The 15,746-nt window shown below is 43.6% G+C and overlaps 1 protein-coding gene across 5 annotated transcripts in view; it reads right to left on the reverse strand.

Moving 5' to 3' along the window:
* Positions 1-6,435: 6,435 nt before the first annotated feature.
* The window catches only part of tanc2a (tetratricopeptide repeat, ankyrin repeat and coiled-coil containing 2a), a 66,036-nt gene continuing 56,725 nt past the window's right edge, over positions 6,436-15,746 (reverse strand). For all 5 annotated transcript variants that reach the window (XM_074657233.1, XM_074657232.1, XM_074657231.1 and 2 more), the window contains 8 exons: positions 13,929-14,062; positions 13,694-13,817; positions 13,016-13,191; positions 12,608-12,740; positions 10,739-10,830; positions 10,027-10,161; positions 9,729-9,829; positions 6,436-8,518 (listed from right to left, as the gene is read on the reverse strand). In XM_074657233.1, the coding sequence (XP_074513334.1) occupies positions 6,655-8,518; positions 9,729-9,829; positions 10,027-10,161; positions 10,739-10,830; positions 12,608-12,740; positions 13,016-13,191; positions 13,694-13,817; positions 13,929-14,062 (2,759 nt within the window). In that variant the 3' untranslated portion in view covers positions 6,436-6,654. The remainder of the gene's footprint in view (positions 8,519-9,728; positions 9,830-10,026; positions 10,162-10,738; positions 10,831-12,607; positions 12,741-13,015; positions 13,192-13,693; positions 13,818-13,928; positions 14,063-15,746) is intronic.

A 15,746-nucleotide genomic window follows, 5' to 3' on the forward strand; every position in this document is an offset into this window, starting at 1 on the left:
ATCGAGAAACAGACAGGAGCACCGACACCAGAGCAAAGCGATACAGTGCTGTGGACGGGGACGGCAGAAAAACATATTTTAGCCACCTAAAAGAAAAGCTCACCTAAAAAAATCAACATCCGTTTAAGTGTACGCTTTATTTAGAATATTTTCCGATGGCGAACTGAACTGAAAGTGAAACGTATCTGTAGTGTTTTGTCATCTGAGCCTGCTGGCTTTAGAGAGAGCATCACTTTCAGTTCAGTTCCCCATCAGAAAGGAGAAGGTAAGGGCTGTCTGACGGCAAGATAATATTCTAATTATAGCGTACACTTATACGGACATTGTTTTTTTTAAGGTGAGCCTTTCTTTTAGGTGGCTAAATAAATTTTTTTCTGCCATCCCCGTCCACAGCACTGGACTGCTTTGCTTAGATGTTGGTACTCCAGTCTGTTTCTCCAAGCTGGGGCCAGGCCAAGCGTCATCTAAGTTATATGGATAAGTGCCTCATACAACCCCACTTCAAAACACCCGAACTATCCCTTTAAAGCTGCATCAAGTGTTGGTAATTATTTAAAAGCAATTAGAACACAATAAATTGCTACGTTTGAATGCCCCGCAGGCGAGAGAACGCAAAATTATTTTCTCAGCTAGGGGCTCAATATAATTCTGTAAGACTTAAGTACAGTGTTTTTACACTACATTATTACTACTTTTACTTAAAGGGGACATATCATGCTCATCTTCAGGTTCATACTTGTATTTTGAGTTTCTACTAGAACATGTTTACATGCTGTAATGTTCAAATAACACATTATTTTTCTCATATTGTCTGTTTGAATATACCTGTATTCACCCTCTGTCAGAAATGCTCTGTTTTAGTGCATTTCAATGGAATGGCAATGGAATTGCGTCGCTAGGAAACAGCTTGGGTCCATGTTTACTTCCTGTCAGCTTATGTCATTCACATAAACTGCAACAGGAAATAAACTGGGACACATTTAGAATGTTTACATTTAAAACTGTGAAACTGTCTAAATATTGTAGATTTGTGACATCACAAATGTACAGAAATCCTGACAGCTTGTTTCAAACGCTCAGTTTCTGCATACGGGCTGTGTATATTTCTCTGTGGATTGAGCGTTTTGATACTTTCACAGTATTTATATATCACTTAAACCTGCTATATAATATAAAAGACATGAAAATCTCACTTTTTACAATATGGGACCTTTAGGTAAAGGATCAATGTACAGTACTTCTTCCACCACTGCCAAAACGAAGCTAGAAGGAGAGTGGATATTGGACTTACATTTGTCAGTTGGCCAGAGACACGACTCCAAATGAATGCTAATGTTGCTTTATGTCTGCTGGATGTGGAACTAGGCGACTTTATGAGGTGATAGTATATTAATATTTTGTTAACAGCTTGTTCCACTGTCCACAAGTGGTGGATAAATAAGTAATGCAGCGTTAAGCTGTATTTCCAATTAGTGCACGACCACAAAAGATGATGTGAGAGTATCCTCTGTAGGGTCAGCCCCCATACTCCTATGGTAGAAACGCCCAGAATGAGAGAGAGAGAGAGAGAGAGAGAGAGAGAAAGAGAGGGAGGGAAATAGACTTACACATCTGTCTTTCATTCAGCTTTATTCCTCTTTGTAATGTTCACGAGCTGACACATTCATGTTGTTTTAAATGTTTTTATAATGATGTTCTTCTTATTCTTGTAACCATCCCAGGTTTTAAATATGAACTTTATCTTACACACAGTGAAAAAGCTCACAGTAAACCCACAAACAGGGAACACACACTGTTCCCTGTTTGTGTAACGCTCGATTACTTGTGGTGTTTCAAACTCGGGGCTCGGGACCCCTAAGCAGGTCGGGGGGTTACATCCCACATGTACAGCACAACACATTGTTTTATTGACAGACAACACGGCTGTCATCTGGCTTATCGAGGATTTAAAGCAACACTGATGCACTAAGACGAGCTGTTTCCACGCTTTATCACTTCAAATTTTGAACAAGTCTCGAACATCCAATCAACTTGCTAATAATGTACTTCATCTCTAGCTGGCCAAAATAGAGAGGCGAAAGTCCTTTCCGATGGACCTCATGGGACCTTATTTCCGAAAAGATATGGACGGTAGTCAACGCCGAGAGACGACTATTTTTTTGATCCCATTTGAATTGCGCCAAGAATCACACATATGACGTTTGTCAATTAAAAAGATAATTTTGCAAGTCAAGAAAGTCGCAGTTTGTTGTAAAACTGTTGAAGTATCAGACTGTGAAAATACGTAATTAGAAAGACGACACACCCAAAAGTCACGTAAGTGACGTCTCTCTCGCTGAAGCTACGATGCCCGTGTGTTTCCTGCTGGGATGAACTCACACCAGCAACGGGTCTCGCTTGTTCTTTCTCTTCCCGGCTGATAAAAAGACCAGGAGTCGCTGGATAAAACACATCAGGTAAGAGAACTTTAGATTTGTGCATGGCACATAGCTAAATCAGCTAGCTAGCTACGACAAACTTCTTGACTTGCAAAATTATGTTTTAAATTGACAAACATCATACGTGTGATTCATGGCGCAATTCAAATGGGATCAAGAAAATATTCGTGTCTCGCCGTCGACTACCGTAATAAGGTCCCATGGTGGTCCACCTGGAAGAGGAGGGACTTTGGCTCTCTATTAGATACCATACCCAGCGGAACTACTATGAAACGGCTTGAGTAATGAAATATTACCACATCTTCTCACAGCTTGAGAGAAATAAGGGCAGTGGTCACAGAAACTGTCAGAGGTCATAGATTTCATCAGCAACTCTGAAACCAAGCTGTTGATTCATTAGAAACATAAAAAGAAATGTACAAAGAAACAGGCATTCATGTGCATAAAATACATAAAAAACAAAATGAAAGCTTAGTCCCACTTCCTGAATCCCATCTGTTAGTCACACCCCCTCTGGAAAACTAGCCGTTAGCTAAACCCCTCCCCTTGTTACTGTCGTTATGCCTGTCAGTCATTTGTAATTTTTGAAACAATGGGTCCTTGATATCCGAAAGAGGGAGATAAAAGCAGGTTTCTTATTTCTGTCCGACAACCGTTGCTTTTGCCATCTGAAATGAGAACTTTGGCCGGTTTTATGAGCTGTAGCTAGCTATAGGCCCTTTCAGACACAATGCAATTTGAACTGCGCTTGCCACTGGGTTCAGCACACATCTGACTTAGTGCTCGGGGAAGTCGCGGCGTAGGCTACAGAGAAAAATAGGGAGTTTTCAAAACTTCTAGCGGGACTACATTTTGTTGTTGCCAGCAACGATGATGCATCTGTCCCATGCTACCACGCTAGCACACCTGATATGCCTACTTGGTTAGAAACGTGTTTCCAAGGCAAAGCTTTCCTCCAGAGGTCTCAATTGGAGCGTAAACTTGTCTTATACAGTTCGGGGAATTCAGACACACACAAGATTAGTTTTTCACAGCGCAAGCCCCAAGGAAGGGTCGGGGTTTGAGGCAAATTTTCGTTTTGGCCAAACATCGAAATTACAACTTGAGTGTCCGTTAAGAGATGCCATTGGGCCACAAAAATACAGACTTACATTGGGAAAGAGACGTCTGTAACTTGGCAGATCATTTTTTTTTTAATGTAAATCAACTTTCCAGTACGAACACTTGAATAGCCCTTATTTAAATCATTAAGTCCTAAAAGTTGTAAAGTGCACCAATAGCCCAATCTAGAGTTATTTCCCTTCCTCCGTTCACGTGAATGAGCCCCAGACCGTGAGAGGCGAGGTTAAAAGAAACGCTACTGCTCCTGCTCTATGGGTCCAATGGATGCGGAAGATCGCTAGAAGTTCCGGGTACTTTATCACTCGGCAGTCGAGCCATTTAGGCTTCATGCACCACTGAGCAACTCTCATAGGAACGAACGGGAGCCTCCAACGCTGTATCCAGTTCTCTTTATATCTTCAACCTATTCGAGTACTTTGCTCAATGGAGCGAAAAGCTGTCGTAGCATGGCACAAGCCATTGGAAACGATGGGTTTCAGAGTGCAGTGGTGCCGTTATGTCTGAAAGGGCCTTAATCGACATTAGCTCCATGACTCGGGTGAAAACCCGAACTCCCTCTGACTTTTTAATCTTACCAGCCAAATCGGTTTATAACGAGAATCTTGTGAAAGGGATCTTAAATATACAATTCATGGCTACATACATGATATTGTGCTCAAAAACAAGGCAAACATTTGGTTTAGTTTTAACCCCAAAAACTAATGTAGTTGTCAGTTAATAAAATGATCCTTGGCCTAGGATAACTTGATTACTACTCTAGTAGTAGTATTAGTTAGCCAGGCATGCTACTCACGTTAGCCAATAACCACTCTGTTAAATCCATTCCTTACACTTGTGGTTTTGGAAAGGAAAAAAGTACACCACCCTCTAAACTCTTTAAATGATTTTATCGATTTTACTTCAGCTCAAGCACCACTACAACATGACGGAAAAATCCAGAATTTGACAGGCTATGCAGCTCTGATTGGACAATCACTGTTTTTGGGGGGAGGGGTTTAACAAGGTCAGTTGGCTTTTATTGGGTTACTGACGGTAGAAAGAACCAATCGCCAGCTCATGGGGCATGTAAGCACTCCATGGCAACGACCGTAAGGGGCTCTTGGTGCATCAGTTGGGATCCTTGTGGTTTGCATAAATTAGGACCTTTAGGACTACATAATACAAAAGACCTTCATAGAAAACAACAAAAATAACTCTACCTGAAGCAAAAAATTCTATAAGTTTAAAAAGGCATTTTTACAGGATGTCCACTGTAGATCGATGCCATCATACACAAGCAGGAACAAAATGTCAACCCCAAAACTGAGCAAAGCTGAACTGACTTTGCTCTTCTTTTTTTTTTGTTTCTTTGAAAAGAAGGTTTCCAACCCCTCAAAATAAACATATAAAGACAATCCAAAAGGAATATACAGTTTTAAGAGAAACAATATTTATACAGTTTAATACAGATATAACTTAAAAAAGATAAATATCAGTCATTTTTGTTATATATATACAGCAAGCCAGTGCTTATTAAATGACAGCATCATCCTAGTTTCTCAAACTATGGCTTGGGATCGAGTCACTGACCAGCACCTTGGTGGCACAGGTGTGGATCCTGCAGTGACTGTATCCAGGTTTCCAGTCGTATTATGTAAGCGTTTCAAACTTGAAATGAAAATCTTAAAGGCGTAAGCAGCAGACAAAGGTGATAGCGATGTTTTTGTGTCTCTACTTGTCTGACTAAATGTCACCGTCTAGAGTCGCGTATGTGAACTTGGCAGGAAAACTCTAGAGCAGTGCATTGTGGGCGTTCAGTTGTTAAATGTACTGTTAGCCGGAGATGAACAGGGAGGGAAGGAAAGATTTTTTTAGTGCTACCTGATGTCTTTTTTTGTGTTTAATTCCTGATTTCCCCCAAAATCTTCCTCTTCCTCATTGTGCTTTGTAATGGCAGGAGCTGTGTCATGCTCTCTAGTCCTTCCCTCATTCCCTTCGTCCTTGCTTCTTTTCTTTGTCCCTGGCTGGTTAATTGACAGACCTAACCTCTAACAGGCAATATGTTCCACATCAAACATATACAGTATGTTTAACTTCTACTTTCCCCCCATCTCTTCTGAACAAAGGAAGTGCTTGTCTTTCTGAAACCGAGAATCCGGCAAGCACGGACACTTCACACAGCTATTGGCCAGCTCCAACCCTGTCTCCTACAACTTGTACCACTTGTTTGACCCGCCCACCACCCTACGTGGACTTCCGTGGACTATCATTACAAACGTATTTGTGATACGTCAAAAACAAAACTTCATTCGCACAGAAAAACGTTTCCCTCGAAATGTAATTCTAGGGCTGTCCTTGACCAAAGAAATTATTAGTCCACTAACACTCTTTCGACAGATTTGTGAAACCGAGTTTCTCCACTAACACTCACACAAAAGCAACACTTTAAATCTGGTGTTTACCAGAAATGTGCTCATAAGTTTCTTGGAAATAATTCATTCAGCATGAAAAAAGCATAAAAACGGGGCGCCTGGTTAGCTCAGTTGGTAGAGCGGGCGTCCATGTATCAAGGCTTGGTCCTGACCGCGGAATAAAAATGGAAAATGCCCCCAAAAAAATAACTTTAAAAAAAAAAAAAAGCATAAAAACGGACTAATCGACTAAAGAAATCAGACCAAAACGTCCGATTAGTCGACTAAGAGGGGGCAGCCCTACCTAATTCACAATGTAGTTTCGCTGTATGGAAACGCAATTTTTTGGAGACAGGGTTGGTACGGAAGTGAAAAAGTAGGCAGGATTTTAACTTCTCTCTCAAGCTCTCTTTTTTCTTCACACGACTTCAATCACTTTTCGTGTGTATGAGTGCATACAACCAAGTGCAACCATACACCGGAGTGTGTGTGCTGTTACTCCCATTTGAACGTTTATTGCGCCTTGCCCCTCTGAATGTCATACGGACTACATGTCGTACGAACTCGTTCATTTCAAGCATAGCCCAGCCTTAATAATTCCATAGCTCCGGTAAGTATTGGAATATATGAGTGCACTCATTTCTTTTTAACCACTCTTTATTAACCCTCCTCCCTCATCTCCGACTTAACATTTAAGCCTTTCTCTATACATTTGACTCTACAAAGGGTCTTTTTGGTTTGACAGGTGAGGTAGGGCCTGTCTGTCTGTCACTGTGTCTGTCTGAGCAGCTGTGGATCACCGGTAGCGTTCGAGCCAGCTTCACATCCAGGTAGGAGGGATTCTGACTGGCAACGTGCGCTACGCCTTCACCCTGAGGATAGTAGTCGAGCTGGTTGTCCAAGTGGGCGTTGTTGTTGCTGCGGTTGTGGTAGGCAATGGAGGATGGCTGGGGTTGACCAAAGCCTCCTTGACTGGTGGGGGTTTTGTTAGGCGAGGTGATGACCGTGTCCACTGAAGACACGGCCCAAGAGCGAGAAGGGCTGAGACAGGACGCAGAACTGGAAGGAGCTTGTTGTTGATACTGCTGGTGCACCCTCGCGGTCCTGTCGACAACGCCCATAAATGGAGTGTTCCTAGAAGAACGGCCTGCCTCTCCAGGATAAGTCCCGCCTCCTACCATGCATATTTCTGAATTGGGAGAGGAGATCAAAAAGAGGTCATCATGGTAACCAGTAACCCCTCCCACAGAGGCCAGATCTGAAGGCAAATCCATGTGCTGGGCGGAGGCTGAGGTCCTGAAGCCTGGGCCGTGATTGGCGGGCTGCCCACCAGCGAGACTGACGCTGCTGGTGGAGAAACGGACGCTGATACTCTGGGAGTGGACAAGTGGCCTCGGGGGAGGAGCGGGGGAGGAGTTTGGGTGGGCACTGAGTGGGCGTCGTAGTCCCCCCTGATGGTGGTATTGGTAATCGTGCAATGGTGGAAGGCTATCAGGAGGCCCCAATGTCGCCTCAGTAACCTCCATGGGGTAGTAGGCTGCTTTAGATTGGTTGCGACTGAACTGACGGGCCTGGCCAAACAGACTTACCCCTGCCCTCTCCCCTCCTCCTTCTCTCCCATAGGCAGATGCAGGTCTTGCCTGGCAAACAAAGTCAACATCTACATCATCTAGTGGATATGATCCGGAGCTCAGACCAGCCTGGACCTGCAGGCTAGGCCTGATATCTAGGGGGCTCGGGCAAATGCCTTCCCCCAACTCGGCCAGTTCTTGTGGCAGTTGGCCAAACTGGGAGTAAGCAGAACTTCCCAAAATCATGCTGGAGTGGGCCGAGGAACTGGGCTGACTGGTTCTGACAATCTGGACTTTGGCTGCTTGGAGCCACTGGCCATGAACAGGGTTCTGCTTTTGGAAAGATCTCTGATTGGACATGTGGTGGTGGTGCTGCTGCTGCTGCAGTCCTAGGTTCTGGTCCGAGTGGTGGAGGGCTGAGATGGACTGTGGTTGGTGGTGCAGACCTCCACTTCCTGACAATGCAGGCATACTTTCCGATATTGGGCTGGGTCGCTGTGGAGAGCTGAAATGGTGGTAGGAGGAGAATGGAGAAGGTGCAGAGTGACAGGGGGAAGAGGAGGAGGGAGAGTGGGTAGGGCTGGGGAGGCGACGATACAGGTGAGTGGGCGAAAGGGAGGAGGGGGATGGCACCCCAGGGTGGCAGTGAGTGTCAAGGCTTTGAACCACAGGTGGAGGGTGGAAGGAGGAGTGAGGAGCAGAATCTCCTTCTCTGCGACTCTTCTCCTCCTCCTCTTCCTCCTCTTCCTCCTCTTCCTCAGTAAGCCCCTCCCTGTCCTGCACCTGCAGACAACCTGAATCTCTGCACCTGGCCTCAGTGACGGATATGGCCACATTTTGTTGATAAACAGGATGTGATGAAGGAGGGGAAGAGTCTTGTTGTTGTGCAACCTGCCGACACTCTTCCTTGACCCGGGAGAGCAGGCGCTGGATCTCCCGGTTTGATGGGCACAGGCGGCTGGCCTCGATCAGGTCCTCCAGGGCTGCATGGAACTGTCTGAATGGTGAGAGAAATAACATTTCAGAAGATGACTAGAGCTGTTTTCTGACCAAACCGTTTTAGGGACTCCCTGAGAGGAACTGCCCACTGGGGAGCTCCCCCGAGAGCTACACACCTTCAAGGGCTTTTTCTCTGTTTGCTTTTGCACCACCAATAGGAGCGCTGAAGTGACGTTAGCTGGCTGGCGCCACTCGCACACATCTCCAGCTGGGAGATTGGCGAGTTTGATACGTTCGCTACAAGCTCTCTTAACTTTTTTATTAATACAAGAATAAACAAACAACTCTGTTACATGGCACAATTATATAAACACAGGCAGAATAGCCGTCACGAAAGTATCTGTTGCGATTTCATTTAGAATCGGCTTCTTCGGCAGAGTGGGTGTGCTTTGTGCTACTGGGTTAGCCTTTGTGCTAACGTTACTGGATTAGCCTTTCTGCTACTGGGTTAGCCTTTGTACTAACGTTACTGGGTTAGCCTTTGTGCTACTGGGTTAGCCTTTGTACTAACGTTACTGGGTTAGCCTTTGTACTACTGGGTTAGCCTTTGTGCTAGTGTTACTGGGTTAGCCTTTGTGCTAATGTTACTGGGTTAGCCTTTGTACTACTGGGTTAGCCTTTGTGCTAGTGTTACTGGGTTAGCCTTTGTGCTAACGGTACTGGGTTAGCCTTTGTACTAACATTACTGGGTTAGCCTTTGTGCTACTGGGTTAGCCTTTGTACTAACATTACTGGGTTAGCCTTTGTGCTACTGGGTTAGCCTTTGTACTAACATTACTGGGTTAGCCTTTGTGCTACTGGGTTAGCCTTTGTGCTAACGTTACTGGGTTAGCCTTTGCGCTACTGGGTTAGCTTTTGTACTACTGGATTAGCCTTTGTACTAACGTTACTGGGTTAACCTTCGTGCTACTGGGTTAGCTTTTGTACTACTGGATTAGCCTTTGTACTAACGTTACTGGGTTAACCTTCGTGCTACTGGGTTAGCTTTTGTACTACTGGATTAGCCTTTGTACTAACGTTACTGGGTTAACCTTCGTGCTACTGGGTTAGCTTTTGTACTACTGGATTAGCCTTTGTACTAACGTTACTGGGTTAACCTTCGTGCTACTGGGTTAGCCTTTGTACTACTGGGTTAGACTTTGTACTAATGTTACTGGGTTAGCCTTTGTACTAACGTCACTGGGTTAGCCTTTGTGCTACTGGGTTACCTGCGTCCACGTTTGGCGCGGGCTCGGGCATAAAAGGCTTCGTAGGATTTAGCTTTCAGCTCTAGCGCCTTGGCGGCAAACTCCTCAGCAAGGAGGAAATCCTGCAAGCAAAATAAAAAGAGTTCATGCTGGTACATCAAGACGGAAGGACAGAGGATTGTGGGAGATGAGATTAATTTCAAAGTAAAATGAAAAACATATCACATTGTGGGTTACAAATAAATAAAGAGCCATGAATTACAACAGGTTTCTCCAATGTATGCGTATGTGTGTGTGTATAGCAGAGAAAAAGACTCACGTTCATCTTGCGGTGGCAGCGAGACATGTTGAGGAGCACACACACTCTCAGCTGTCTGAACATCTTCAGCTCGTCCCCCGGAAACTTCTGCAGAGCTGACTGATAGGAGTGAGCAGCTTCCCTCACTTTACCTTGCTACAATTACACACACACACACACACACACACACACACAGAATAAAATAAAATAAATAAATAATAATACAAATAAAAATAAAATATCTGATAAATGTGTGTTTTAAGTAAAAGTATAAAAGTATCAGCATCAAAATATAGTTAAAGTATCAAAATTAAAAGTACTCATCATGCAGAATGTTGGCATAATTATAGAAGAGTTATAATTAGTGATGCATGTGTTCATCACTTTAATGTTGCTGGTAAAAGTGGAGCTACGTTCAAGTACTTTATATACTGCTGGGTAACTTAACCTGTGACAATACATCATAATCTATTAGATGATTTATTTTTGTATGTTTTCTATTAATAATTTGAATATGCAAAGTAACTAGTCAAAGCTGTCAAATAAATGTAGTGGAGTAAAAAGTACAATATTTGATTTCAAAATGGAGGGGAGTTATAGAGTATAAAGTTACATAAAATGTAAATGCTCATGTAAAGTACAAGTACCTCATAATAGTACTGAAGTACAGTACTTGAGTAAATGTACTTAGGTACATTCCACCACTGGGTTTGCTTGTACTTGTGTGTGTTACCTTGTACAGTAGGTCTCCCTCTTGGATCAATTTACTGAGCAGAACCATTAGGATGTCTGGTTTAGAGGTCGCCATGGCCCAGGTCGCTGGTCCTACACACACACACACACACACACACACACACACACGTTTTAATACTTCTAGAAGGAGATTACTCTATTACTCTAAACACTTTCATTGAAAACATGTATGATGGAAAACAACAAGTAATTGGTTTGGACGACATGACGGCTCCCCAAAAGTGAAGTGAAACATCTAGATCGCCCCCGGGTGCCTGGCTGCAGTATAGCTCATAGCTCCCTCCCCCTCCATGTTAGCGGATGGGACGTGGGCCAAACTAAAAAGTCAAAGTACACGTCATATACATTTTTCCCAAAGATGGTTTCTGTCATATTAGGTAGTTCTTATTACTATCATGTATGTTCAAGTGTTCATTTTTCTGATAAGTTTGGTTTTAATTAGTTATTTGATGCTATAAAAAGGGGGTGAGACGTAAATATTGGCAGCTGTGATCGACAGCTGCTCTGAGTGAAGTAGTCGCGAGGCGGAGACTCGGGAATTGTACGAGAGAGGAGATGTAACTTTCACTTTCCATAACCGTTACAACCGTTAAAACGTGTGTCAATTTGATCATAAATGTAGTTCTAGAGATATTATCGTTAGCTATGTCTTAGCCAAACAGCTACTGTGGTGCTAACGTAGCAGCGAGGTGGCTCACGCTAACAAGCTGCGGCCATCATCATCGGCAAGTGCCACCCCTAGCACCGATAGAAAGCGTCGCGCTACAGTGCGTGTAGAGTATTACAATGCATTTGCTTTAAAGGTCCCATATTGTAAAAAGTGAGATTTTCAGGTCTTTTATATTATAAAGCAGGTTTAAGTGCTTTATAAATACTGTTTAACTATCAAAACGCTCAATATACGGAGAAATACACACAAAGAAATTGTGCGTTTGAAACAAGCCGTCAGGATTTCTGTCCATTTGTGATGTCACAAATATTCAATATTTAGACCATTACACGGTTTTAAACATAAACATTCTAAATGTGTCCCAGTTTATTTCCTGTTGCAGTGGATGTGAATGACATCAGCTGACAGGAAGTAAACATGGACCCAAATTGTTGCCTAGCAACGCAGTTCCGTTGCAATTCCGTTGAAATGCACTAAAACTGAGCGTTTCGACAGAGGGTAAATACAGGTATATTCAGGCCGACAATATGAGGAAAATAACTTTTTTTTTAAACATTACAGCATGTAAACATGTTCTAGTAGAAACACAAAATACAAGTATGTACCTTAAAATGAGCACGACATGGGACCTTTAAAGCAATTGTGGACACCCAGCCTACTTAAACTTGATTTCTCACCTGCAAAGGCACCCTCCAGGGGGACTGCCCATTGTTCCGACAGCCCATCCATTCCGAGCAACAAACAGAAGTGTCACGTGAATTTTTCGCTCAAGTTGAAACATTTCACTCACGCAGACGCGTCTACCTGCATCGCCCGGTGCGAACTAGCTCCTGTTCAGGTCTTTGCGTTGACTTTGTATGTAATCGCACCGCGCAAAACATCCACTTCGCGTTTGGTCCGAACACACCTTTAGTCTTGTTATTATATATCTTTTCTTTGAGCACACAAAACATTCTTTTTTTTCTGTACAGTTAAAATGTAGATCTCATTTATAAAACTGTACATATTAAAAAAATCATACGGCCTTCCTATAAGACTGCGACATTCCTTGTTTGATTCCAGATGGGCGACCTTTCTTGCATGTTAAACTCCTACTCTTGCTCTCATTTCCTGTCTGTATCTCTAATTTAAAAAACCCAATATGAATCATGGGATAGCATTGCTGAGTCATGTTTCTACCTATCTTGGCTCCCTTTTTGAGCAGAGCGATGACAGTCGAGGTGTTTCTGCAGCCGACCGCCCGGTCCAGAGGACGCATCCCGCTGCAATCCACGTGCTCCACCGACGCACCGTGATCCACCAGATGCTGCACCTAACACATTAAAACAAGGGAAAGATTTAGCGTTTTATTGATATAAAAAGTCTTCTGATATTCATTTTATTTTCTAAAAGGGATGGTGTCATGTCGCCAGCTTTCTTCACGATTGTTATCAATAAATACTACTAAGAAGAACTAGTAAATACCCATTTAGCTCAGAATACGGATACATGAGCACATTACGTTGTCCTTCACAGACTCTGTGGGACAGGGAAGACACAGGGAGGGACACATCATTTTAAAAATATGGTAAATACTGTTTTACACACCACTTCTGGGTCACCGCGGAAGGCAGCCAGATCCAGAGGTGTCCGTCCACTGCGGTCAACGTGAGTTGTGGCCGCACCTCGCTCCACAAGCTCTCTGACCAATGGGAGCTGGCCTTTCAGACACGCCCAGCTCAGCGGCGTTAACCCTTCCCTATCCGTCTGCTCGAGAGAGGCTCCTGGAAGAAGAGAGAGAGAGAGGCGATTCATCTCAGGTTACGTTAGGGTCAAAGATCATGTTGGGAGCTGAGGTCTGTATTAGCAACAGAATCATTTATACTATAAATTCTCAAATCAAAGCTGGTATTTAAAGGGGCAGTGTGCAGGATTTGGTGGCATCCGCTCACTCCTCCCTTTCTAAGTTTGCGGTAACGTGAGCCGCCAAGTGCAAAACCGTGGTAACGCCGTTCACCTCTCAGAGGCCATCCTTACCATAATAACACTACTTCAGGAGCAACGGAAGTCAGACGGCCGCTGGCAGTACCACGGTTTAGCTCTCCGTGGTTCACGTTACCGCATTTTCACAAGCGTGTTGGAGAACTATAGAATATATATATATACTGTATTTAGGTATACAGTATATATACACACACACATTTCTGTGAGAGAAGAGAAACATAGAGCAGCTCTTGCACCTATTGTTTCTGTGGTTGTTAATACTGTCAATGAACGGGTTGTTACCATGATCCAGCAGCAGCTGGGCGGTGGTCATATGTCCCTCTGAGGCTGCCGTCATCAGAGCTGTTCGACCCTGCTGGTCCACCGTGTTCACCTCCACCCCGTGACTCAGTAAGAGCTCCACCACCTGACCCAGAGACACAAACGGAGACCGATGCCGCTCAACAATTCTGGAGCTGGAACCAAACTAAAAACGTGTTCACTCTATGTGTGTGTGTGTGTGTGTTTTCCAGCGTACCTGCCAGTGGCCGCGTCTCACAGCACTGAAGAGGGGAGCCATACCCCGCCGGTTGCCTTGGTCAACGGCAGCCCCCTGATCCAACAACAGCCTGCAGACAGCCAGCCTGCCACTTCCTGCTGCTGCTGTCAGAGCTGTAGGAGACACAGAGAGGGAGACAGATGGAAACAGGTACATATACATTTCTAGAAACAGTCTAACAATTCACACTGTTAAACATATGTTGGTTTTCAGTGGGATCTGGGGACCGCTTAAGGTCCTTGAGGGGGTTCCACAGGATCCTCAGCAAAAGAAGGCAATCATTTATTTTCACTATAATTCTATCCATAAGTAACACATTGATAGAATGTAGGACTATTTTGTTCATGGGTTTCATACACTTTCTGTAATAACACATTTAAAATCAAAAACCTCAGATGGAGGACCCTGGGACAAAGTTTTATCAAATGGGGGACTAATTTCTGTCAGTTTAGGGGTCCTTGACATGAAAATGTTTTGGAACCACTTTGTTATCTCATGAGAAAAAATATTACAAAACAGGGTCTTTTTAAAATAGATTCTTCAGTATCAAGTTGATGTCAAAAATCTGAAAATGTGATAGTACTAGTTTTTCTAGTACCGCAGGTATCGTAGGTACTGTCAGGGCTCGAGACTAACGGCATCCCGTCGTCCGAGCGACGATAGAAAATGTGTTTGGGATGCAGTAAACTCACTATCGACGCTCCCAGGGGAACTATTTTTTCCCAGAAAGTGCTACGATGTGAACAACAAATCTGTGTTGAAATCGGCAGGTACGAGAGCTAGTTAATGTTAGCCGTAAGCTCCGTGCAGCACTGTGCTGCTTACCGGCTGCTACGGCTCGTCCTGCCGATTTCAACACAGGAGGTACCATTGATTTTACATTATGGTGCGTTCAGGCTCTATTCATTAAAATGAGTATTCGGTGAAGGTAAATTCTAACTTGATCATGATGTGTTCAAATGTAATCTTGTAAAATGAAGTTTTTGGTGAGAAACTTGAATGAAGCAATATTCAAGCAATATGAAATACATAATAGAGAGGGAATTATGACCTGTTTAACTTCCTGACAAACACCAGTATGCAAACGGTAATAAAGGAGTAGATGTTGAAGAACATGGGATTTATTGTTTTACTTTTGATTTTTTACCATGGTATCGAATTGGTATCGAGAATCGTGGAATTTCACTGATATTGGTATCGACTACTAAATTTCTGGTATCTTGACATCCCTATTCTGTAGGATTTAAGGTAGATGTAATTTCAACCACAATAGAAAAAGAATTCCCTAAGTTAGTTTAAAAAACAGTAGGGATGCACCGGTATCGATACCAGTATCGGGTATCGGGTCCGATACTGTGCTGATCGCTCTGATACAACGGCACCGATACCACTTTACGGCAGCGTGACATTAACCTCTCGTCACCATCTTTCGGGTCCTATCGCACACGCATATGCTCCACCTCCAGCCTTTCCAAGCCGACCTAGAGCCGGTCGTGGCGCACCGCCTCGTATGCGGGACTCCCCAGCCTGCCGTGAGTCGCTCACACCCTCCAGCTGGCTGTTAACGAGGGTCTTTTTGCACAGAGAAGTACTCGTATCGGTTCTCGGTATCCGCGAGTACCCAAATGTAAGTACTTGTACTCGGTCTGAAAAAAGTGGTATCGGTGCATCCCTATAGAAAACAGTAATAGCATATATTGTAAAAAAAAAAATTTGAGGTTCCACAAATAAAGGAGTCGATGGGGTGCAGTTAACTTGAGTGGGTTGTCATTCTAAAAAAGTGTTTTTTTGAGAAGA

The sequence above is a fragment of the Sebastes fasciatus genome, chromosome 13 (assembly GCF_043250625.1).
Source record: "Sebastes fasciatus isolate fSebFas1 chromosome 13, fSebFas1.pri, whole genome shotgun sequence".
In the NCBI taxonomy this organism is placed as follows: domain Eukaryota; kingdom Metazoa; phylum Chordata; class Actinopteri; order Perciformes; family Sebastidae; genus Sebastes; species Sebastes fasciatus.